We start from the raw sequence: 26,556 nt of genomic DNA, 5'->3' as shown, positions 1-26,556 counted from the left end.
AAAATCTGCACAGAGGCTTTCCCTGTTCGGTCAGCCAAAGCAAGATGCTGAATTCAGCAGAGGTTGAATTTATGAGAACAGCAGCAGGAGGTGGGATGAGGGGTTTAAATGGTGAAAAAGCTTTTAATAGCAGTCTTTATATTATAATAAAACTGTTTGTTTCAGCATCTCTGCCAGCCAGCGTAAGCAATATAAGTTTATGAGTAGCTGATATTTCGTGTAATGGCAATGCATTTGTCCATCCTGAGTGCCTGTTACTTGGCAAGCAGATGACAGGTCATATTATTAGGCAGACTGTTATTTCCACAGGCAAAGAGGGATATGCGTCCTTCTTAATGTGAAGAAAAACCTGTAAAGGCCTAAGCCATAGTATGTAACAACACAGAGCAGCATGTGTGAAAGCAATGCGTAAACCCCACTGACTAAACTAGTACAGGTTAAGATCACTGTTGAGAAATATGAAATTATTTGTGAAAAAACCTTCTAAGGTAGGTCAGAGGCCAGAAAATGAACTGCTTTTGTAAATTTCCTGCAATACCATACAGTGAGCAAGGTTACACATGAATGAAACCATGCTGTATGATTTGGCTTCTTATGCATTAAAAATCCTTTAAAACTATAACTGCAGTGTTCATTCCCAAATTATTTTTTTAATGTATTTATTTAGAGAAAACTGAAACAGTTTGCCATTTATGTGTATTCAAAAGCCGCATATTTCCAAGACTATAAAGGAAACCTTAAAAAGAAATTACTTTCAGGACACAAATAATGATATTTTAAAATGCATGGGAAAATATGCATTAAAAATTTAATAGATGTAAAAAAGATAAAATCTTGTTTGTCCTTTTTTTGCTACTTGACCGTAACAAGTGATTGTCATGCACACGTAAAACTGGATAGCATGGATTTTTGTTCATGTGTTTAATTTTGTTATGCATTTGCCTGAACAGTTGCTTTCCACATTGTGATTTCTCTTTCATCGGAATGTTTTGAAACATTTTAAATTGGAAATAATATAAAATATAGATGTTTACAACATTCTAAATTTGTGCATAAATGCTCACAGATACTGTGTTTGTGGACACATACACAAAATCTTAATTTTATAGTTCTTGAAGTTAACTATTTGCATTTATAATAGCAGGATGAGTCCTAGAATGTTTCATTAAATATCAAAACTTTATAAATATTACTTGGATGTAGGAATTGGGTAGCATACCCTTAAGTACTGGTGAGTTTTCAAGTTTTTTCAAGCACCCACAGCTTTCTAAGCATGTACTATTTATACCTTGGGAATATAGGAGGAAGTAGATTTGTTGAAATTACGACTCTCAAATAATGCCATTGTATTAATATCTCTGACTTTTAACAGAAAAATTAATCTCTGAAGAGGATTTTAAAAAAACAGTTGTTTGAGGATAAAATTCACTTAAAAGTGTCGATATTTTGCACACACTGCTATTTAAGGTACCTTTAATGTAACAGTTTTCAGCAAGTCCATTCTGTCATGCCTGCTGTCAAATAAACCTTTGTATCACCCTGCTCAGCAAAACCTTTGTACTCTTTGAAGCAATGTGCTGTTAATTGCTTTCTTCATAGGCTGCTGGATGGAAGAGCCTATGTAAATAAGGAGTTCACATTAGTGAGCAGTGATACTTGGAGCTGCCCGGCTTTTTTAAGGGGAAGAGGTCAAATTTTCTTGCATTAGGTAGAATGTGGACTTTGGACTAAGATGTCCTGTGTCCATCCCTGATTCCGCCTTACTCTCGGGCAGTAGTTTGGTTACCCCCATGCAGCTGTGCAACAGTCTGTGCAGTCTTGCAAGTCTGTGAGCGACTCCCTGTCCTGGTGTGTAAGATGTCAGAGGAATGGTCAGTGAAAGAGGGAATTACTTGATTGAACCCAAAACCTTTTTCCTTTGTGCCGCTAACCTCCCAAAACCTGAATACCCCCGCAGCCCTGCTGGGTAAATATGATCAGAAGTTAAAGGTTGCCATCTAATGGTGAACATATGTAATACAGGCTTCATGGTTTTTCTTAAATTCTTTCTTACCTTTCTTCATGTACCTGCAAGTCCTTTCTTTATAAGGCACCAGAGGAATGAGAATGATATTTCATTCAGATCTTACCGGGGATGATACCTGATATTTGATCAGTAACAAGATGTTGCAACAGCATGTGAAATTCCAGCCATTCAGTTTAACTGAATTCTAATATCATAATGCTTTTTCTGTGAATTCAGATATAGATGAGTGTTCCTTCGAAAGGACCTGTGATCACACCTGCATCAACTACCCTGGAAGCTTTGAATGTCTCTGCCATAAAGGCTACACCTTGTACGGACTGACGCACTGTGGAGGTTTGGAAATAGAGTTTTGCTTATCTGTTTGTTTGCTTGCTTTGTGAACTGTTTATTGAGGCCCACGTTCTTTAGCTGAAAATTTTAGAATAGAAGATAATGAACCAATAAAGTTAAAATAAAGGTAAAACAGCATGAGCTATTTTTGACCAAAATTTCAGCATCTCAAATTTACTGAAGCATTCCCAGGAGAATAGCATAAATAAAAAACAGTGTCCTGGCATTTTTTCATGGTGGTACATAGCAGCCTCAGTATAGGGAAGAAGCCTGCAGCTGTGACACTTGCATCCACAGCTGCATGGATGCAGCCGTTCTTCCACAGCCGTTCCAAAGCAGCCTCACGGCTGAGGTTCATTGCACTGTACAGGGCAAGCTTCCTTACAGAGTTTACAAGTGCAGAGTACCAATCAGTACTTCCATGGGAGTGAGGTTAGTCACAATTGTATTTACAGAAGGAAGGCTTCTGTGTGATGGGCAACAAAGAGAACAGGAGAAGGATGTCAGTTTTAGAAAGTTTGCAAATTTTGGCTCTACTGATATTTGTCCTTACCAGTCTGCAACACAGACTGCCTGTGAAACTCATAACAGAGGGCTGTGGGGTACTTGCTTCCCATCTTCTGTGGATCTACTTCAGCTCTTCAGCCTTTCTGCATAACTGGAAAGAATTGGTGCTGTAATGTTTGTTATCCAGGAGAGGGATATTTTTAAAGTGCATTGTAGGGCAGTATTACCACAGTGACCAAATTAGAGGTTCAAGTTCAACTTCATCAAGGCAGGAGAATTTCAGAGCAGTCAAATCCAGTATTTGCCAAGGGTATCACAGTATGAGACTGCCTGCTACTGGCCTGGCTAACGCCCCCAGGAATCACTGTGTTCTCCTGCCTGAACGTTTAATAAGTAGGGTAGATTTTGATTGTGTTCAGAACACTGGTCAAAGGAGAGCAAAGGGAGTTTTTGAGGGATTTGTTTAAGTGTATCAGTCTGAATTATCCTTTTAACCAATCAGGTCAGCGTTACACAAGCAAAAGTGAAAAGAGAAAATTATAATATAACCTGAAAGCCCTGAATCTAAATAACTTGTTAGAAAATACTGATGCAAAAGAAACTCTCCATGCTATTTTTAAATGTAAGACTAAATGGATTTGTCTGGTTAAAAGATGGTTAATAGTAAATTATTTAATTATTCAAGATGCTAACTAAGTAAACCTTGCATCATACTGTAAACAAAGCCCTCACTTTAAATCCACAAAAGTCATGTATTCAGGCCAGCCTCTGACCTGAGTCGGACTTAGCCCAAGGAAAGCATGCTGGAGGAATTGCTGAGAATAGCATTGGGCCCTAATGGTTCTTATTTTGTGGAACAAGCATTGCGGTACATCTTATATGCAAGAGTTACCCTCTATGTATTCCTAAGTAAATCATGCTACAGACTGAGCCAAAAAGGTGCAGCTAAAGGCTTATGTTTTTTCCACTCCCATGTGGTTCAGTTTGTGCCATGCAAACTGATACAACAGAAACAGATGCTAACTCCTCGCTTCTGTCTGAGTGCTGAGCTCACCTGGTTTTGTAGGGTTAAAGTGAGACACTGCTAATGATATCACCGCCTGGCTTCTCCTTGGGAGAAAGGTGTAGGAGGTGTATTCTGGTGTCCCTTGTATAGAGCAGCATAAGTAACAAATTAATTCACTGTATAGTAGAGGCAAGCAGAAAGAGAAATAGGAGTCTGTCTGAGGAAAGAATTTGGAAAAAATATTCCACTTGAGGGCAGATCTGAAAGAAAAATTAGTCTGAAAGTTTGGAGGACCTATGCTGTGTGGGGTGTGGAGAGACTGATCTTCAGTTTCACTGTTAATTCCTTAATGACTTAATGTATGTGTCAGTTTAGGGAAAGCCTCAAAGTTTGGTGTTCAGCCTCAGTCTTTAAATATTTTTTAGCGTCAGTCCAGCTTCATCTTTTAAATAAGACTGAAATAGGACGAAAACTCTAACTGGAAATACTCAGTGCTGAGCCTTGGGCAGAAATATAACCAGATCCAAACCTCTTGCATTAATCCGTAATGGGCAGGTCCAGAGCCACAGCTCTGAACCCAGACTGGTCCAGGCCTATCATTAGTTTTAGTCAGCCCCTGGAGAGTGATGTTTACAGTGGAACAAATAACTTATCCTGGCTGCCATCCGTGTGGCACTGAGCAGAAGTCAAAACTAGGGAGAAGTAATGAGAACCTTCAAAAAGATTTGGTGTAAGCTTGCCTGTTAGAAAGCTTTCTCTCCATCTTGCTGCCCTAGAGGGGAAGGAATAAACCATGTGGGAGTGTCCGTGTTCTGGGCCTTCCATGCCGAGGGGCAGCCCTTGTTGTTCTGTCTGGGATCCTTTTCATGGCATCTCTTGTAATAACAGTCATGTGTCATAAGCGAATCTTATAGGACAGTGCTAGCACTTACCCCACCTGTTTATGTAAAGTCCTGCTTGCAGTACATATTGGCTCGTTCAGTGACCTTAGGGAAGTTGGTAGAACTTGCTGAACCATTTAATGCCTTTGGGAATTCAGCTGCTTCTTCAGGAGCTTGGTTCTGGGCTGAGGTACTTAACATCGAGAGCTTGGGTTCGAACAGCTCAGCCAGAGCTCAGTGGCAGGAGCACTGTGGACTAAATGTGTGTTTCAAAGTATGGGTTCACAAGTAGGTCCCACTCAGCGTAAGCCTGACCACTATGTACAAAATTTTCCAGAAAGTTTTTTTCTGGAACTATCTGTTTCTACTTGAATAGTTTGTCCGATTTCGGAAGTGCTGACCTTCACAAGTCCTGAGTCTGATCCAAAAACCATAACGTTGTCTAGAAACATGCCTGTCATATTAGGGTGTCTTCCTCTGTTTCTTTTATGCATGTACTCCATGTTTTCTGCATTTTTGCTTAACCACACAGGCTAAAATCTTGCATCAGAAAAAGAAAGTTGTTTCTGCACTCCAGCAGCTGCCCCAGTAAATACTCCCATGTTCCCATCAAATGTCCCAAGATGCCAGAGGAAAACTTCGCTAATACATGCGGGGCTGTGTATGTTAACCAGTACAGGGTCTAAGCGTGTGCTTGAGCCCAGTCCCTCATCAGTCCCACCTCCGACCTGCACATCACCCCCCGGCTTCAGATGGGATCACTGGGCTTCAACACTGGGCAGAACTGGCCTGAACTCCGACTGTGTTCCTGCAAACCCCATGGATTCCCACAGTGCCAGGCACACAGCAATCAGAACTCAAGCCTGGCCTCAGGCATGGTTTGGAAAGGCAGTTAGACGCAGCCTGTGAGCATTTATGGCCAGACCTCCCTTAGAAACACGTTGACAATTTTCCCCCTACAGTTACATTCTGAGGCCTGTTGTTAAGCCAGCAATTCAGAACATCTCATGTTGATTTGGTGCCATTCTGGCTCATTTGACCAGAATGTCAAATGGGCAACCTTTGTGCCTCGTTAAGTCCATTGCAGTAACGCTACTGTTCAGCAAGCAGATGGGTAGCTGCATTCACAGGGCAGAAACCACTTGTTGTTGAGGTTAGTGCAGTGCCTAAAATAACAGGGCTGTGGTTCATGACAAGGGCTTTTATGTTATGGCCATACTAGTAAATTAGAGAGTCTGGAGCAGCAATGTGCAACTGATGGCTCAGATACCACATGACAGTTTTGGCCTGTGCTATCTAGTGTGCCTGCATGTGATCCAGAGGTGAGTACATGGCAGCACAACTCCTGTTGAGCATGATGGATAAACATCCTTCCTAGCAGTGGGAGGAGAGGAGAGGAGAGATCGGCCATGTCGGCACAAGTGTATAAATGCTGATTGCATGAACTAAAAACATAAACTCATATTGACTAAAAACTTTTCCAGTGTATCAAAAGCTGAAAGATTTCATGTGGAATATCAGTGATAACATATCTGGTAATTACTTTGCCTTCTTGCAAGCTTTTACCTTTCATTTTTATTTGGGGAGTAGCAAACTAAGTAAACTACACTTCAGCTTCTAGGTTCCTATCAAATATATAGTTTCCTCCTCCATCTGAATCATTTCTAAAAGCAAACTCTGTGAATAACTATGGAGAATTTATCTCCCTGTTATGCAAAAGTGATCTAATCTCACAGATGTTTTATGCCTTTGACATTTTTCCATATAATGCAATATTCATTATTGTCCAGATGCTACAGAGACTTTCGAGCATGTTTTGTATCTTGTAAGTACTTCCAAGAATTTCAGTGTAACTAGGCCTGGCACGTAAATTGTATCATATGCATAAATCCTTGAAAGAGTAGGAGCTATACATGTGTCTAAGGACAAAGCCATGCAATATGCACTAAAATTGTTTGACATGAGTATTTTCTGCATTTATACATGTTTATATAAACTTACATATAAAAGTTATAGTGGGAACAGGTATCCTTATGTGCATAATATTTTAATGCACAGTATATATGTGTACATATGGTTAATACTTTTCTCAACTTTAATTACATTCAGATATTGATGAATGCAGCATCAGCAATGGTAGCTGTGACTATGGGTGTCTTAATACAATGGGGAGCTATGAGTGTGTCTGTCCACCTGGAAAGAAACTGCACTGGAATAAAAAGGACTGCATTGGTAAGTGCGGGAGGCTGACTCAGAGGTGACTGTGGTAATGCTCCTGTTCTCCAGGAGTGGAAAATCCTGTGGATTTGTCTGAGGGATGCTGCATTTTCACAATATAGATCCTGAAATTCATTTTATAAACTCAGATAATACCTGATCCTATGGGGGTCCATGGGCTAGGATATAACTGCAGGTAGATAAGAGAATGGGCGATACATTGGATTTTATTGGTGTTGATTTTTTTTTTATTTTACAAGTCCATTCACACAAATCTAAGTCATCTTATTTTATGTATTTTATACTTTTGTCCTAAATTTGTCCTTTGTCCACCTCTATGACTTCAGTTATAACTCTGTTTCCCTCTAAGAGTACCTGTTTACAGGTAGGGCATGGTATTCAGGTTAATATCTATATTCACAGCACCATGCCCCAAAGGTATCCTGCTTAATACAAAATACTGACACTAGCTGTGTCAAAGGTATTAATTGCAATGAGCTCAAATCCTGAACCCACTAAAATTACGGCACTTGCTGGTAGTGCCACTTATGTTGTGGCAGATCTGAATTTCTGTATCCTTTAAACAGACGACTTTTTTTCTGGAGTTTTATTTGAAGCACAGAAAATCTTGACCTGAATGGCTACAGCTATTCAAACTATTTTCTGTGAAGTTTTAGTTCCATTTTCACGTTTTTAATGGGAATAGCACAACTTAGGTCTTTCATAGTCAAATTTAGGTTGTGAGGTTTTGTTTGTTTGTTGATTTTTTTTAACCATGAATAACATCTGGGGCCAATGCCTAATACCTAACTGGGAACAAGACAGAACAAGACAGGGTGGGAGCTTACGTGGGAATCTCTGTACATACTGATGGAAAGCACTGTAGTCTGGGCTGGAGACCACCGCACTGGCCTCTTGTATGATCATGCAATCGTGGCATTTTCTCCCTTGGATACAGCAGTATGGAAAGCACTATGTAAACAGGGTGGGGTGGGGTGGTGGGCAAGTATCTCAAGTTGGGTTTCAGCCTTTGCCACTGACTTTCTTCCTAACTACAACCAAGCACTTTGTTCTTCGCTTACCTTTACATATATTACCTTCCCTACTATATAGAGAACTAAGTACGGTAGGAATAAGAAATTTTACCTTTGTTTATTTAGTTATCCGCTGGGTCTCCCTTGCAATGTACCCATTAGTCCTCTGAAAAGGAGTTTGTAAACTAACAGCAGGGACTAAAATTTGTTGAGGTCTAGTACGCAGACCACAGATGGTTTGTGCTGTATTCCCTCTCAACCTACTGAGAATTCTGTCCCTACGTTAGGAGGCTGTATTGAAAATATTTTCCTAGTTTAAAATTTCTCTTCGTTATTTGTAATATTCAGTTGGGAGACGGAAAATAGAACACCCTTCTCTATTGATACACACCGTTTTATTTGATGAATTTAGTGAGGCTTAAAATGAGTGTCATCTCCCTGCTGATCACCTGCCTTTATTACCAACATTGTTTAGAGGAAACTGCATTCTATATTGTTATAAAAGCACAACAAAAAGAGGGAGAATGATATTTTGTGATCCTGAATGCCACATGATTTGGAGACATTTGCAATTACAAAATCCTCTTTTGCTCAACAATGACACTTTGCACTTATGTTGTCTTCTCAGTCCAAAGAAATAGTTTCTTTAAAAACATCACCAAAGCAACATAAAAGACCTTAGGAGGGAGGTAAGTGGAGGATGATTGTTCCCATATTTGAGATGTGAACATCAGGCGTGTTTAAGGGACTTTTATATATTTATATTTAAACAGCAGTTAGGCCAGGAACATGAACCAGCTGGTGGCTGCTGGGACCCATCCTCTGCACTCAAGCCAAGGCTCATTCCAGCTACCACATTTGAATTGCCCTGTTTCATACCAGCTTTACTAGGCTCTTCCCAAACCCTAGTGGACCCAGACCAGTCTGGCTGCTGCAGCTCTGATCTCCCCCCTACCTTGAAGTGGTTTAGTGGTGAGCTGACAGGTAGGGAAAATGACATTTGCAGTAGTACAATCAGCCATGAGCAAAACAAGAGTCCGCCAAGCCCATCCCGTAAGGTGAGCACGCTTGGAAGAAGCAGCAAGGAACAGCTGGCAAAAAAGCATATATATACTGAACAGGCATTTTACGGGGCTGAAGCAAGAACTGCTCTGCAGACACCTGGCTGAGATTTAACCAGCTGATGCCATGTGAAATACCCGCTTGAAGAGGCTGAATCTCTGGGGGAAAGGAGGGAGCGGTGAGGCTGCCTCAGCGCAGGTAGTGGTGGCACCTGTCAGCTGCAGCCAAGAATGAACCTCGTTGTTTGTGTGAAGAAAGATGTACTTGAGTAACACTTCGGTCCCAAGAGATGTCAAATTAAAATAAATGCAGGATTGTAATTATCAGTGGCATATCATCATCTCAGGGCGAAGCACAGGGACTGGTCCAACAATTCCTAATAACCTTATGTAGTTTCAGCTAAAACACAAACGATCCCTTACCCAAATATGAAGACCAGCTTGTGAGACCTGCAAGATACTTGTCTTCATCCTGCCGTGAAGCCAAGTGGAGAAGCTGGGTACTTCCATCCACGAGCTGCAACGTGCCTCGCGTGGTGGGCGCTGATGAGAAATGGCTGATGCCTGTGTGTGTCACTGTCCCTTTAGCATTGCCTGGGGCATTTCAGCAGTGGCTGAAAGGACCGGTGGGACTATCCATCTCTATCCCAGCATGTCCTGCCTTACCCCTGCCTGGCTGGCAAGTTTTCTACTTCCAGAAGCTACAACATGGAGCTACAATTAAAAAGTCTGCGAGAGTCAGAGTGAGAAGTGAAAAATAGCATTTTAGGGGTCACCCAAATAAATAGATCTTTGTGAGGGTGGTTCCTGCACGTCGTGTGACAGTTGGCCTGTTCAACCAGAGCACTGTGCTTCCAAAAGGGGGGACAGGGCACCTCAGGTCATCAGCATTACCTGTTGCTTCTGAGATGAACATGTGCACACAGAATTGTGCTCCTAATTAGAGACACACCTGCTTTCCAGAGTGCAGATTTGGACATGAACAGTCTCAAAGTGGAGGATAGGAAGGAAAGACTGAGCTAGAGTTTACATCTAAAAATGTGAAAGAGTTTCATTTTCAAGTCCAAGCTCAAGACCCAGATCCAGGTATTTTCTCCCTAATGTGTGCTTATTTCAGAAATGCCTAGGCCTGTGATTTTGCTTGGTTGCCACTTCTACCTCTCCTCACCACTGCGTGCAAGCAGATGCACAAGGTTTGGGTTCGGCAGTGTCTGACTTCTTTTTTTTCATTTCTCTCTTTTGGGTTTTTTCCCCTCCTCAGAGACCGTGAAATGTCTCCCGAATGCCAAACCAGCTCCCAAGGCTCAGCTGGTGTGTAGCAAGACAGGAGGCATAGAGAGCTGCTTCCTCTCATGCCCATCCAATACTCTTTTTGTTCCAGGTTTGTACAAAGTATTTGTCCTCCTAAGTCTAGAATGTAACTTGATGATTTTCTTCTGTTAATGTATTCATGATGCTTGCATTTAGTTTTTGTTACGGACAACTGTAAGTGAGCAAAAACATCATTATAAATCAAATTCGGCCAGACATGCACATCATTAAATACAAGAACTGATTCTCAGTTACATTAGGGGTTTGGCCCTTCATTGTTTAATTTGAGGTGTCATTTGCGAGGGTGGGGAAATTCTAACAAAACCTGAGAGAAACATTTACCTTAACCAGGAGAGTGCAAAAGAAAAATATTAATATATTGAATTGCTACATCAAAAGTGAGAGAAAAAATGAACAGTTGATTTCAGTGAATTCCTGCTGATTTTTAGTACCATCTTTTGCAAGTTGAGTGCAGTCCCCTGTGCCTATTCAGGCATCAGCTTCAAATGATGGACTCTGCATTGTGGCCTAAAATACCCTGTAATTGTGTAATTGAGCAGGAGAAGAGACGAATCCCAAAGTGGAGGGTCCCCCTGAGGGGAGAGCGGCCAGGCAAGCACAGTCTGAGGCAGGGATGGGCAAGGACGGGTGGGACACACTGAGAAATGTGGTGCTGTGGCTGCCACAGCACATGATGGAGCTCCCACACCAGCCAGGGTAGCATCAAACTTCCATCAGCTCAGCCAGGGGCACTGTGGAGCAAAGCAACAGCTTAAACCTGTCTTACTGTCTCATACAAAATGGATACAACTAAATCTGTCTCTAAAGGCTGTATGGCAAAAAGGATCTCTCAGTGTTAATTTATTCAGTTGCTGGGGTTTAATAAATTTTGATGGTAATAGTTCAGCAGAGCGTTATTATTAGAAACAGACATTTCACACAACACACCCTTTATTGTATCATTTGCTACATGTAATTTTCCATCTACACAGTTTTGCAGGGCAGGTGGGGCAGGGGGATCGCTATTGCTTTTTCATACATGTTCTGGTTCTGACACGATTATTTTCCACAAGAATCTCTCTACTTTTCATGTTAGTCCTGGCATTACATGCAGTAGAGCTGTTCACACTTTATTTTCAGTTTAGCACTGGAACTGTGCATTTATCTAATTTGTATGCAACAATCCACAGTTTTATCTGTGCAATATGTAAACCCTGTTATGGTTCTAAGTATGTTATTTTTTGTTTCTGCCAATAAATCCTGTCAGAATCCGAAGCTAAAATTATTATGAAAGTAAGTTTTTTTAAAAAACTGTAGAGATGATCAATGTGCAAGGGCTCTGCTGTGGAAAAACACAAAATATTCTCTGCTTGTGCACCATGGAATTATTTACAGCTAACCTCATGCCACATTGTTTATAAAATGTAACATTTCAGTGCTGGAAGAAACAAAACTTATAGTCAACACTGTGAAGCAGTAGCCTTTGGCAAACTATTTCAGCTGTTTAAAATCCAGGTTCAGCACTGAAAACCCCTCCTTATTTAGCACTTGGTTCAAGCACTGAACATCAATGCAGGGGGTGCCAAGGGGAGCAGATGCTTTGTGAGGCTGTTGCCACATGTGCTGATTCTGCATTCTGCCCCGCAGATTCGGAGAACAGCTACACGCTGAGCTGTGGCGTCCCCGTCCAGCAAGGCAAAGCTCAGCAGAAACGCAACGCGACGCTGCCCAGCTGCGCAGGTAGGTGCCCGCCTGCTCACCTGGGCCTTGGTGTCTCGGAGGTGGGTGATGGAGTTCCCCCAGGCCATTCGTGAGCTGCAAGGTGTACAGCTTTTGAGTTACACAGGGTCAGAATTAAGGTAGTCTGCGTTTCATCGTGCACCTACTCGCTTTTCTGAAGCCTCTCCTTGAGGGCTGGAGCGTGCTCAGTGGCCGTCCAGTGTGGTGTTGCCTTGGTAGGTCTGTACAGGAGTGGTGGAGGTTTGAGATATATTCAGTAAGGACAAACGTCTACTTCCCAGAGTCCACCAAGGCATATCAGAATGGCATTTCTTCCCAGGCTTGGAAGTGACCCAGAGGGGGCCTGTCAGTAACACAAGAAAGAGCAGAAGGCTACGGTGGGTCCCATTCCCCACCTGCAAAGTCCCTCCTTAGGAGCACAGACCCTTCTACCGGGGATTCCCGATAAAAAGGTTATGATACTTTTATGAGCACGTACTGTGTGTCATTCATCCTGTTCTCAGGAATAGCTGAATTATTTTTGCAGAAAGATTTCAAACTGCATCTTTAAGCTGATAGCCTCGAAAAAAGTTCAGCTCAAAATGGTTGAAATCTAGCAAAATCAGAAGCAGCTGAAACAGCATCCAGCAGTGGGAAGTGTCAGCCCACCTCATGTATCATTGCCTGCTGTACTTCTCTCCAACTTGCCAGCTCTCTAGCCACGTATCTGCTCTATTTGGAATGCTTTGGGAGATAAGCTGTGGAGTGAGGTGACACAGCAGCAGATGTGTCTGCCTGTGGCACTGGGGCAGGCTACCTCCATAGTCCTGCTGTGGCAAAGCCATCCCAAAGAAAAAGGGACCCACACTGTGGCACCTACCGACAACCACGCCGCACCTGGTGGGCATCCCGCGGCAGCTGGCAGGTGATGGGCCAGGCCCAGCCTTTTCCACCATGGACTTTGTGAGGAACCCAGCCAGCAGCTACATTTCCTAAGCAGTGCTTGGCTGTGTAACAGCATCTAAAGTCACAAGGTGTAACTGGCTTGGATTTAAATCTGGAGAATAAAGCTTCCAAGCCATAGACCGCAGGCAAATAAAGACGCTTCCTTTGGATGGTTTTCAACTGCCCACAGCATAGCTTCACTGAATTAATCTTATTCCTGGTTGGCATTAGCAAGAGCAGAGCTACAGCCAAGTAACATGGGAAGTCATAGACAGAGACTCAGAAAAAAATATAAGAATTAACCTTTTTCGTAGTAAGAGACACATTCACCCAATTTCCACCAAGATGTGCCGGCCTGCTGGAGGGGAAGCATATGTGCAGAGCATGTGCAATACTAGCAAATACATTGAACTTCATGGCCTCAAAAGTAAGTGCTTATGTGAACAAATAAACTTATCGAAATGGATCCTTTTGTACAAGGTATATAACTCTTGGGCTATCTCTTTTCTATGTCAGAAGAAGACTTTTGAGTCTGTTTTTAAAAATAAGTTTCAGACTTCTTTTCATGTGCATGCCAAATGATAGCTTTTTTACTTTACATCAACAGATTCATTAGCTCCTCCAATCAAGCAGAAAGCTCGTTTTAAAATTAAAGATGCAAAGTGCCATTTACGGCCTCGCAGCAAAGAAAAAACAAAAGATTCTGGGAAGCAAGCTGTTTTAGGTATGTGGTTTCTTCTAACATGTAAACAGCATTCTAATTTTTTGTTCGTTTGCTTCCTTGTTTGCATATTTTGTTTTCACACTGCAGACAGGAAAAAAAAAAGTAATGGTTTTCATATTTGGATCTGAATTTAAGTTCAGGCCAAGGTTCATACTCGAGCTGAACAGTGCCTTGGGTTTGGATCTAACGGTGCTGAAATGTCACCGGTTGCTTTGAAAAATCTTTGCTCAAAGAGTTTGGAATTAAGCTGATTCTTTTTCTGGCATTGGAAATACGCTGAGACAAGAAGCTGTGACCAATGTAAAGTTACATGAAACAATGTCAGCTTGGTTTGGTTTAATTTTCCCAAATGAGGTTTATAAAAAAAACCAAAAGCTATTATTTATTTGCTTTTGCTGGCTTAGTATTCCATTGCAGCACCACAGACAATCACTAAGAGGGAAACTTGTAACCAAAATCTGATGTTACACAGCCTTAGATCTTTTGTGATGCTGGAGTGAGCACTTATGATGTTAGAAAAAATATTTAGAACGTTTAGACATAATTACCAAAAATCTGAAATTAATAAAAGTTTGTGTCAGACTGAATCAAAGTAATCAAATGTTTTTAAAACTCACTGTGACTAGATATGTGGTTTTATTATTTTTAGTTTTGACCATCACTTTCAAAGTTGAACAAAAAAGAGATCTTAAAAGTTATATGTATTTAACAGGTCTTCATGACATTTATTTCTTGTTCTCTATCCCCTTGATACCATGACAGGGACATGTAAAGAGTATTTGGGTGTTACTGCTGTGCATTTCCACAGCTTAAAAGATTTGGAGCTCATTTAAATTTAATATTAACTCCAGATTTTCTAGATTTTAATACACAGTATTGACTGAGTAATTGCAACAGCTCGTATTGTTGCTTAAAGCAAATTAGCAGCTTACAGCAAATGTCTGCTGGTGATATATTCTCTGTTGTGAATCTGTCTTACCACCACTTTTGCTAGCAAGTGAGGAGTCATATATGAGCCCTGAACAGAGAGTAAAAATAGCTATCCTAAGAAAATGCTAATGGTTTAAAGATTTTATTTTTAAAATTTAGACTCAAGTTTTATCTTTACCCTCAATCTAGACATTTATCTCTCTAATTTTCCAAGTACTGGCTTAAAACAAATCTCAGTTATCAACATGCTTACCTTGTCCTTATGTATTGTCTTATTTCAATAAGATGTGATTATCAGACTCATTTTTGGAGTCATAGAAGTTGATTTTTTTGGTCCATACAGTCACCATAGGAATGTTTTTCTTGGATGCATTTCCTTGTCCTTTGCTTGCTTTACTTTGTGCTTATGTCATCTGAAATTCTGGGTCTAACCATAAGAATATATCACACAATCACACACTTGCAATGAAATCCTTCTGGTGGCTTGAGTGCTAGAAATTTCTCCCTGACCTGGAAGGTCCATCACCTATTACAAAAAGGGTGTTTTTCACATAGATTTCTTTATATAGGAGGAGGATGCTTATGTGATTGTGTCCCAGCTGATTGTGGCCTTTCTCCTCACTTGTTACACATAATTGACAAGGGCATTCAGTTCCTATCAGGCTCCTGATAGGATGAGAAGAAATGGCCTCAAATTGTACCAGGGGAGGTTTAGATTGGACATTAGGAAAAATTTCTTCACCGAAAGGGTTGTCAGGCATTGGAACAGGCTGCCCAGGGAGGTGGTTGAGTCACCATCCCTGGAGGTATTTATAAGATGTGTAGGTGTGGTGCTTAGGGACATGGTTTAGTGGTGGACTTGGTAGTGTTAGGTTAACAGGCTTGATGATGTTAAGGGTCTTTTCCAACCTAAATGATTCCATGATTTCCCCTCAGATAAAGCCTTACAATATATTTTCGTGACCTCCCAATGAAAGGCTTTTAAAACCTTTGATATCTGGTGATTGTCATTGTTGAAAGAGATGGCATACATGCTGTTAGTTTCTAGAGGCCCAGGCCTGCCACTCTCATGAATTGACGAAAATTTACTCTTTTGCTTTGTTTAACCATCAAATGACTGTATGTAGTATTGCTAATCTTAACTAATTTCTGTAAAGACCTTTCCAATCCTTTTGCAGAAAAAAAGACAAGCAATTATAGGCATTAGAGGTACCACGGTGCAGCTGAGCATCACCACACTATATTTGCCTCCTGCATTGAGTAGCAAAATGAACAAACCCAAAACTGCGCAGAGAAGGTGTCTAACAGTGCATGTTAGAACGTTATGAAGCCTGTCGCTGCACTCATGATAACCCAGCTGAGATACCGCTTATTAGCCTGTCATGTGCTACTCTGCTACTTGATTTCTTTTCTGTGTTGCTTCTCTTATATGAAGGAGGTCAATTCCCTTGTACAGACAACTGCCAGGTGACCTTTGTGAATCTCAAGTGTGATTCCTCCAAGAAAAAACGCAGAGGCCGCAAGTCACCATCGAAAGAAGTATCCCATATCACTGCAGAGTTTGAAGTAGAGATGAAGTCAGAAGAAGTTTCAGGTTTGTGAAAGATCTGTCTGTGGAAAGAAATCAGAATTCGGTTCCTCAGTATGTTGTTAGCATCTTGTTGATGCTGTTTCATCAAGCTGCCACGCAAACCTTTTAGCACAAGCCTCATTCAACAGCCTTTCTAAACTCAAAGTTTCAGAGATTTAATTGAAAAGAATCAGGTATGAAATTAAGCCGAAGGAACAAAGATTGAACCTGCAGCAAAATTCCTTCAAGGCGTCAAGTTATGTCATTTAATTTAGTCTGATTTCTTTAAACAGCAGAAGTGTTAATTGATGAACAGAGAATGTAAGGATTAGGTAGAAATCTTGCAGCAATAACAATTAAAATATCCTTGAAAACGTAAGCTGCTGAAACTTCAGGCTGAGAATCAAACATTTTTTTCACACATTTGGAAAATCCATGTTTTCGTAACAAACTTCAGGAAGAAAAAGAATTGCTCTAAGTTATTCATGAGATGGAACATTATGCTATAAAATCCAGCCGAAGAAAACGTGGACTGAATTGTATAAACATGTCAGTCCTCAAAGACAGGCTTCTTAACCCTGAGGGGTACCTCACTAGCCAAGCGATCCTAACAGTAATCATGCCAGAAAGCACCTTTCTTTGTGTCATTCAGGTATTTTTTGGTCAGGAAAGTGGGAAGAATTTAACTCATAATCAACTGAGTTAAAGCACGGGCAGAGAAAATTCAGAATCGTTAGTGGTGGCAGACTGAACACGTAACTGGAAGTACATCACATGGGATTGATGCTTTCTGCAGCCCTCTCCCTGTGCACTCGGTATAACCAGATTTCTTAACGCTAGAGATTTCAGCACCCAGTGTGCACTTACAGGCTGTGAAACTCAGTTTGATGGTCCTCAGTGTATTGTCTTGTCCCTTTAAAAGGCCTGATTTTGAATACAGTGAGCTGCTTCTACAATTTATGTGAAGACAGTGAAGCAAACAGAGGTGTAGTGTGATGCAGGCTAAGCACCTCTTTTTAAACATGAATCTCAATTGCTTCTAGTTTTGTTATCATTTCCCATCTAGACACCTGTAACATTGACTGTGTTCGGAAAAGGATGGAGCAGAAGCTGCAAACTGCAATCAAAACATTGAGGAAATCTATTAATAAACAGCAATTTTACATTCAGTTTTCTGGGACAGAATATGAAGTGGCTCAGAAGCCAGCTAAAGCTACTGAAGGGCACGAAGCTTGCAGTACAGGGCAAGTGCTGCAGGATGGAAAATGCGGTAAGTCCCAACAACTCTGTTCAGCCATGTCCCCCAAAACAAGCGATCCAAAATTAACTTCTCCCTAGTGAGCCAGGGAGGAAATCTATGAGATAACAGGTGATTTAGATCAATATTACTTGGCGTATGTGTATGGACCACTGATGGTTTAAAAGACTTCAAAGGGAGTTCATTAAATGATTGCAGGAGAACAGAAGCATATGTATACATACATTCCCATGCCGTCAGCTGGTATGTATCAAGGCCTGCCACAAGGCAATGTTGGCAATTAGTTCCCAGTTGCTCCCAGCATCTTATGAAAACATAATTACAATTCTGTAAAGCCATACTATGGTGTTTGCCTAGGTGCTGTGTATTTAGTTTTATATTGCCTCTCTCATTCTCACCACCAAATAATCCATGACCCATGGATATACTTGTATTTAATATTCAAGAGGCCCAATAAAAAAAAAGAATATACAGAAATCTATTTTATCTTTATGCAAAATACCTAATTTCTTTAAGCCTTTTCCCAGGCTCCAGTGCTTTACTAGGGGCAAATGCTAGCACAAAAAAATGCTAGCACAAAAATATCACACAAAAAAAAAGATGCTAGCACAAAATTATGGCAGTTCTTAGCACTGCAAGCTTTCTAATCACTCGGAGTCATCTTTTCAAAATCAGAGTATCTATTTTTACAGCTTCTTTTAGACACCAAGTGATTTACAAGCAAAAAGAAATAGTTAAGTGCAGATCTGATAAGTGCCTCTAGTGAGTTGTTTCAGAGGTGGTTTTCATCATGTAAGAACAGTGATTCAGAAATTGTATTGAAAGACTGTTGCTATTAGTGTCTAGAAACCCATGCATTTTAACTACTTATATACAGCAGAGAAAAACGTTTAATGCAGTTATGCGCGCTGTTGCAGCAAGAAGAGCATACGTATTCATACCAGTATTGAAAACACCTTCCAGTTGGGATATTTGAGTATCAAGAGACATACAATATTACATGGGGTACACTGCTCTCAGAGAAATCTCTAGAACTGATCTCAGGAGACAGACTTTTTGTAGTTGTCTGCTATAAAACCAACACGTAAATGCACCGAATGTAAACTAAAAATTCACATCACTTCCGATAGGTTATGCACCACTGTTCTAATTAAACTGCAATATAATGTTTTAAGACTGCATCAGCTTTATTAACAGTGTATGTCTGATAGACACTTCAGCGCAGTACAATGCCTTTAATAGCTTAAACAATAGAAGGACCTGGCTCTGATGTGAATTGACCTAGACCACAGTGGAGATGGGCCTGTTTACATTGGCTGGGGATCCTGGACTAACATATGCAAAACATCTGCCACTATAATACTGGGCCCAAAGAGATCCATCTTCTCTAAATGTTTGATATAAAGGCAAATAATGTGATCAAAATGAAAGTCCTTATGTAGATTCCCCTTTTCTTTTCTCAGTTACCTGCAGCACGGGCACCTTTTATAGCGGAGAACATAATCAGTGCGTTCCTTGCTCACCAGGAACATACCAAGACACAGAAGGTCAACTTACCTGTGAGCCTTGCCCAAGTAACGATGGACAGGGAGTAGCAGGCGCCCGGAATGTGTCAGAATGTGGAGGCAAGTTTAATTTGATTATAAAAAGGATTAAGTGTGGCCACACAGCCTGTGAGGCATGGAGGCTAAAAGAGGGGAGAGCCTTCCACGCTTCTGTCTTGTAAAGGTAACAGAAGAAATCTCTATGCGCTTACAAGCAATACACAAAATGTTTTGGCTTGTTCCATCCACTGACATTGCTGACAAGAAGATGGGACCTGCTACAGCAATGTGAGTCATGGTATGGAAATGAGCAAGCCAAGCAAAGCACTGCGCTTCAAGTCAGGTATGGAATCTGGTCATACCTTGACTTGTAAGGACTCATCAGGTATGTTGTGAGCCAAAGGGATGGATTACTTCGGACTGGTATTGGTGAGTCTAATGAACCCGCTGATGTAATGTTTTGCATGAGGTGCGGTTTACCTGGTCTAAACAGCAGCAATCATAATTTTGAGATAGTTCTGCTGCAGGGATCTGTAACCTGGACTCAGAGCTAATGACTGCAAGTTTCAAGGCTGCTTGAATTCACTGTAGCTTTTGGCAAGTGGTGTAGCATCTTCTGATTCAACTTGATGATATATAAATTAGATTATAATGATGATAATACCTGGTTTCAGAAAAGAGCTGTGATGTGTAACCTGATTGAGATAAGGTTTTAAGACACAACTGTTCATTATTTATCTCGCTTCATTACAGATGAGCGAAATATAGTTTATAGCAGGTACATTATTTGACTTTGAAAGAAGTATGTCCTATCTGCTATGCAAGTTCTAACTTTAAAACTCATTCATGTAATTTACATTAATGCTTTCTTCAGGGATATCTAGAATGAACACACAATGAATGTCACTTAAGAAACTGCTTCTTTTTCCCCATCCACTGAATAAAAAATAACTCTAGTATCTCCAATCCAAACATATGGTAGATTTTGCCGATTTACTGTATAAAGGATCTATCACGGGAAAATTCTCAAAATGCCTGTGCATCTTTGTTATGTTGATTTGTATTTATCCAAAATCCAACAAGAATAGATTATCAAAATAAAATCTGAGTTTATAAAGGTTGACTATAGCATACTGACCAAAGCAGCACAACAGCTACAGGAGAAAGACTTTTGTTTCAAGCTTGCATTTGAATTATTCCTCTGCACAACACTAAAAAGAAAGCATTCTGATTATTTTTGCGGAGTGGATGTGTCTCAAAATGTTTGTTGTCAGATCCCAACAGTCTCCCCTTTTCTCTTTCTCTGAAAGTGGCAAGAGAGAATATGTTTTGGACTTCATAAACTTCCCTGTCAAAGATTTTATCAAAATCAGTATGTCTTTGTAAAATGTGTCGGCATATGTGATGAAACAGTGTGTTTTGATGAAGACAGATTTTGTTAGAAATGTGCTTAACACCTGTATGTAATCAATATTATTTTTGCATCATAACTTCTGGAGCAGTAATGCCTGTGTAGTAACAAATAAGCCATGACTGAAATCCTCACCCCTACAGGTGAGGCACCTACAACAACTACATAGGAGATTTTAAGTGCCTATTGTGTAGAACTCTGTTGTAGCTGCAAGTGAATAACATGCTGTGATACTTATTTTACATGTGATCCATGTAGGTACAAGGCCAAAACACAATTAGAAAACCTAGTCGTTTGGGGAATTTCTCAGGGAAATTGCCTCAGATCTGTTTTGTTAGCAATTTCAACACAGAAGGCAAGAAGGGAGCAAGTTTGCTTCTTCTTATATACAGGTGAGGACTGAAACGTATTAGTGTTGAAAGCATCAGGTATTTAGCAGTATTAAAACCCAACTGTACCTCTTCTTTAAAAGGATGACTGTAAGCCATGCTTCACAAGTACTTGATTTTCATACTAAAATCCAGATCCAAATCCACTCCTCATTAACTGCCTTCATGCTGAAGTCCAGTGACCAACTGGACCAGACCAGGTGGATCAGTTTTGCCACAAAAACAATAGCAGAGTTGTCTTCAAATCAGTAATATCCTAATATTGCTCAGAGGTCTGTGTCACAACAGCCAGCTTGTACAGTCATATTCCAGCCAGGTGGGATGGAAGCACAACTGAATCTCAGAGATCCTGGTTCCACAGGTGTCGATAGGGGTTTGACTTTTTTGAGGGCAGAACTTGAACGTTGCTTTCACACAGGAGCTCTAGTTCATCCTAAGTGCCAAGATATTGGATGCCCCAAACATTTCCCAGCAAATGTCAGGGTTCTTAAGAGACCCCAGCCCCACCTAGAGCTCTCAAAGCTTTCAGGATTTCAAGTTAGTTGTTTCTGCCTGCTGTTCAGTTCTCAGGGAAGCTAAATTACTAAGTGTGGGAATTAGGCAACCTCAGGGAACACCTTCCATCTCGAAGTGCTGGTCTCCCAGGCTGGGGTGGTGTGAAGATCTGCATTAATGCCATAATCTTGAAAAACTTGACATCCTGATTCTCAGGCAGTTTGTTAAGGAGTAAAGTACTCAAGCTAGCAAGAACCAAGACCAAACAAACACCTATCAGAAATTGCCTGGGGAGCAAGTTTGGAAACTACCTTGAATCTGTCAGTAGACTCATTCACAAAGCGCTTTGCTTTACACAAATCATCATTTTCTGGTAGAAGAGCTTCTGACAAGCACTAGTTTTCACAGCTACCTGGGAAGTTGCTGGTGTCAGCTGTCTCAGAGACCGGGTACTGGACTGGTCCCATCCAGTCTGGTGAATCCCATGGTCTACTGCTTTCATATCTAAAAAATGGAGATACAAAAAAACCCAATTACTTGCTTCATAGATATGGTGCAAAGTTACAGTTTTTCCTACAAAGTGTTTTGAAATTCTCAGATGAAAGTCTTGGTGAAAGTACAAAGTGTTCTAACAGCATCTTAATAGAGCCCTTGCTAAAAACAAACAGAAACATTGGTAACAAAGAGCTTATTAAGAAGCTGGTTGTATTTGCTGCTGGTTTTTTTTAGGAAGCAGTTTACAGGAACAGCGTAAAATCAGCAGGTAAGATTAGAATTTGCTCTTCAGCTATCTTGATGTCACATGTTTATGTTAAAGGAAGCATTGGCATTGCTAACAACTAGTGGGGTTTAGTCCTTGTCCAGAAAAGTCGGCTCACTAATACAGATGATCATTTTAAATTTCTAGGGCAGTGTTCTCCTGGGCACTATTCTTCAGATGGTTTTAAACCTTGCAAAGTCTGTCCTCTTGGTACATACCAGCCTGAACCAGGAAGGACCCTCTGCTTTCCATGTGGCGGTGGGCTTGTGACCAAGTATGAAGGTGCTGTTTCCTTTCAAGATTGTGAAACCAAAGGTGAATTTTAAATCTTTTCACAACTCGTAATCCTGCTGCTTGCCCTTTTGTTTGTAATCTTCAATACCAAGGGGTTTGAAAGGCTCCAAAACAAACACAGTCACAGCATGTAGAGACATGGCATGTGGTTAAATTAAATGGTCGGGAAATCTATAAACGAGGAAGGATCTCCTGAGGTTGCAGAAACTGAACAGGCTTTACAAATTTACCACAGGCAGGTAGAGAATCAGTGGTGTAACTGCTAAGTGAATCAGCCAATTCAAAAAAATCATCAGAAGAAATAAGTCAAACTTGCATTAGACAATCCTTTAGCCTTCACATCCTGTATATTTTTATTTACCAAATTAGAAAAACTAAACACTAAAGAAATTATATGAAGGATTGATTATTAATGAGCTAGGCAGACACTGTAAGCATGCAACACGTTGCATGTTCCATAATGTCAACCTCCAGTGCAAATGCTGAAGAAGGAATCTGCCCAAATGCATTTTGGTTTAGTTATTGGAATGATGTGCTGGCCCTGGCAAACAGACACAGTCAGAAACATCTCTCCTGCTATTGTGAAAGGCATTTTTATTGTTGAGGTAGATACGTATCACCTCCCATTTATTTCAAACTCACTGGAAACCACTGTGTTAAGTACAGTGAGAGACATACGTAGCGTGTGTTACTAGTTCACAAGGATTTAGCTCTAGTCTTTGGAACATAATTCTAGTTACAAGGTCCTTTGTAATGGGAAATACAGGGAGCTGGTGTCTTTTTTGCCTTTTATGGCCTGAAAAGTATATTGCAGAATGGGGATCATGAAGTATGTCCCGGGTAGAGAAAAGTTCTCTCTGCACTCAAAATTGCTACTTTCTGAAAATAATACCCTTCATACCTTACAGTTCATTGCTCTCCTGGACACTACTACAACTCCACAACACACAGATGTATCCGATGCCCTGTGGGAACATACCAGCCTGAGTTTGGTCAAAACTACTGCATCACCTGCCCTGGGAATACAAGTACTGATTTTGATGGCTCCACTAATGTTACACACTGCAAAAGTAAGTTGTATTTATAGTAGTTGTGAGATGAAGTGTATCTTTGGATCTGAACTGCAGCTTGAAGGTTCCATCTGTCAGGCTGGACTTCGGGATTTCATATATCTACTGTCAGAGGAAGTAGTAAAAATTGGGAAAACAATGAGAAAAAAGCCTGGAAAAGTACCACTCAATGCATATGATTGGTTTAGTTTTGATGGCAGAGTGCCAGCTACAAGTTAAAAATACAGAGCGTTAGGTTTCCCAGATCCTGTAAGCTGTCTTGCAGTGATGCATATTCCTCTGTGTCTCTGTAGAGCACAATATCTTCTATCAGAGTAACTGCCATTTTATAATAATTATAAAGTACTAGGAGATACGGTCATGCATACTGCAATTGCCAAGTAATCACTCTTGACAGTAAAATCTTCTCCTAGGCTTTTTTGCAGTACTCAGCCTCCTATCTTCAATTACCATTTTAAATATCCCCAAGGATTCCAGTGTAATTTCATTTGATCTTTTGTGAATGACTGATTCTTTTAGGCAAGCAATTTTTTTTTCATCTCTACCATGCTAATTTAAGAAAATGTCTCTAAATAATTAGGTGATGTCATCTAAACTAACTATTCCTGTGCAAGTCTGTTATAAGATTTTATTCTGATGATGTGTGATGTGTCTTTGAGGACCTTCATAATTTCTAATGTAATTTGAGTAAATTAGATATTTGTATGGAATTTGAAGATGATTGGTAATTCCCCTATAAAATAAAACCGTCCTTGTCACTTTGCTGTCTTAGATACTTCCCATTTTCAAGCTGGTTTCTGACCTTGCATAACCTTTGAGGCTTGGGTGAAGCAAAATATTTAAACATATATCTAATTCTATGTGGGTGAGTAGGCCTGCAGAGATCGAGCTGAAGTAACTTACTGAATCAGGCTTCTGTGGCAAATTCAGTAGGAGTTTTGAAAACTCAGAAAGTAAAACTGATCTGTCAGTGGAGATTCTTTTATTACCTTCTTTAATCTAAGATAAAGCAAGGAAGATCTGTAATTAAGACAAGGTTGGCTACCAGGATCATTGCACTCGTTCAGCTACATCAGGTTAAAAAGCAAGTGAATTTAAACGAGAATACTTTCTGTGTGTCTGTGTGATCTCAGTAGTAACCACTGTGTGAGAACCTCCATAGTGGGATCATGTTTACTGGCCTGTGTTTGTTTCTTAATCAAACGTTCAAGCAGCCTGAATGAAGCATTGAATCAGTTTATGCACCGGAGATTAAGGTTTTGCAAATTGGTTGGAGCAGCCCTGAAGATCAAGTATTCCTTTAAAGACTTTCCATGCTAAACAGAGAGGCAGCTGGAGCGTGCATGCATTTCTAAAGCCACAAGAAGGAGTTTAGACTTGCTTTTGACAGATCTAGAAAAACACCTCAAATTAGCTAATCAGCTAACACAAATGATAATTTACGTATCTCCACAGACCAGCACTGTGGAGGAGAACTTGGGGATTATACTGGCTACATTGAATCGCCCAACTATCCTGGAGACTACCCAGCTAATGTTGAATGCATTTGGAATATAAATCCACCTCCAAAGAGGAGAATACTCATCGTAGTACCTGAGATATTTCTCCCAATTGAAGATGAATGCGGTGATGTTTTAGTAATGAGAAAAAGTGGTAAGTTGCCAGACACAGGTTACAGAACTCTGTTGCAAACTGATCAAGTGGAGAGTTCATCTTGAAGGGAAACTGTCTTCATCTATCCAGTGTTTCTAGAACGATTGTTGAATGAACTGGCACAGCAAGTTAAAACAGAACACTGCACCAATAACAATTAACAGAGTGATATTAATTATTCAAGTGTCTTGGCCGAATTTCAAAGCAGTTAATGGGCTTCTGTCTGGCCCAATTATATGGGATACATCACTGCTGCTCTAGAAGTCACAAAGCTGTGCTAAGTTAGACTGGGAGAGCTGTCTCCTGTCCCCTGTACCGATTGTGCTCTCACCTGTCCTTTGCAAGTGTATGTACTTTGCAGTTACTGCTAAATCTGGGCAGTGACACAGGTTGGTACACCTGGCACTCTCAAGAAATATGACGTTTTGCCAATTTTATGTGGAGTGGGGGTGCATTTTATCTTTTATTATGAAGTTGTTGACGTTAAGACACCAATGAGAAGCACTCCTTCTTCAGTCCCATGTAGGCATCCAGGTGCTGGTGATCTGTTGCTAAATCTCCAAGAAGCACCAGACCTGAAAGGCAATTGTTTATATGGAGCTTTGTTTAAAACAGCATCTTCTGCTCGCTAAAACAGTGTCTTTTATTTGCTAAAACAAATTTCCTTCTTATCCTTGAGGGCTTCTGTTAACATCTCAAGATATCAGAAGAAGAAACCTGCTCACTAAAGATGCAAGGACATTATATCTGTCCAGATCTTTTTATAAAAAGCAAAGCACTTACTGTAGCAAAACAAATCAGTTGTCCTTCAAATCCCAAACTGTGGTTCCAACAGTGAGTAAAGTCAGACACATCAGGGAGAAGTTTGACTTCCACTTCAGTATCAAGAACAGTACCAAAACAACACCAACACCACCACTGGAAAATGAGGGCAGTTTTTCAGAGTCATGCTTTGTGATCACTGCATGTTTGGCATCATAAGAGTAGATCTTATGGATATTTATCATAGTTCATGTATGGTCAGCTGCTAGCGTTTACTGTGGAAAAAACTAATGGCAGTGGTAGAGTCACAGTGATGTCCACTTTTTTGCACTTCAAGAATCCAAATCCCGTTCAATACACGTCTGTTTTTGCTGACATTGGTGAAAGTTGAATCAGCCCTAGCAAGGTCAGATTTTAGGTTACACTTGTTACTTTCCCTAATTAGCCTGTGGCTATAGAGTGGGCTTTTGTAACTAGGTAAGAAGATATTTTTTCCTTTTGTTCGCAATTCATTTCAGCTTAGAGGAGCCTTGTGATACATTCATAATGATTTGAAGACATACTGCACTCTCCACCTGTTCCTTATGTTAGGGGAAAATGGGGGCCTTTCTGGCTCCCAGCTCTGTTTCACAACAGATAAATGACATTTTCTTTTCAAA

The 26,556-nt window shown here is 40.5% G+C and overlaps 1 protein-coding gene across 4 annotated transcripts in view; it reads left to right on the top strand.

Annotated features, from left to right (window-relative positions):
* SCUBE1 (signal peptide, CUB domain and EGF like domain containing 1) overlaps positions 1-26,556 on the top strand; it is a 218,111-nt gene that overhangs the window by 181,249 nt on the left and 10,306 nt on the right. For 2 of the 4 annotated variants that reach the window (XM_056341038.1, XM_056341036.1), the window contains 11 exons: positions 2,243-2,359; positions 6,860-6,982; positions 10,324-10,443; positions 12,021-12,113; positions 13,645-13,761; positions 16,148-16,285; positions 17,328-17,531; positions 18,983-19,144; positions 22,266-22,433; positions 23,321-23,482; positions 24,938-25,135. In XM_056341038.1, the coding sequence (XP_056197013.1) occupies positions 2,243-2,359; positions 6,860-6,982; positions 10,324-10,443; positions 12,021-12,113; positions 13,645-13,761; positions 16,148-16,285; positions 17,328-17,531; positions 18,983-19,144; positions 22,266-22,433; positions 23,321-23,482; positions 24,938-25,135 (1,602 nt within the window). Of the gene's footprint in view, positions 1-2,242; positions 2,360-6,859; positions 6,983-10,323; positions 10,444-12,020; positions 12,114-13,644; positions 13,762-16,126; positions 16,286-17,327; positions 17,532-18,982; positions 19,145-22,265; positions 22,434-23,320; positions 23,483-24,937; positions 25,136-26,556 lie in introns of all 4 variants that reach the window. The other 2 variants (XM_056341037.1, XM_056341035.1) reach the window with 1 other exon arrangement.

This window comes from Falco biarmicus, chromosome 5, assembly GCF_023638135.1.
Source record: "Falco biarmicus isolate bFalBia1 chromosome 5, bFalBia1.pri, whole genome shotgun sequence".
Classification (NCBI taxonomy): domain Eukaryota; kingdom Metazoa; phylum Chordata; class Aves; order Falconiformes; family Falconidae; genus Falco; species Falco biarmicus.
This window is presented reverse-complemented; position numbering and strand designations above follow the sequence as displayed.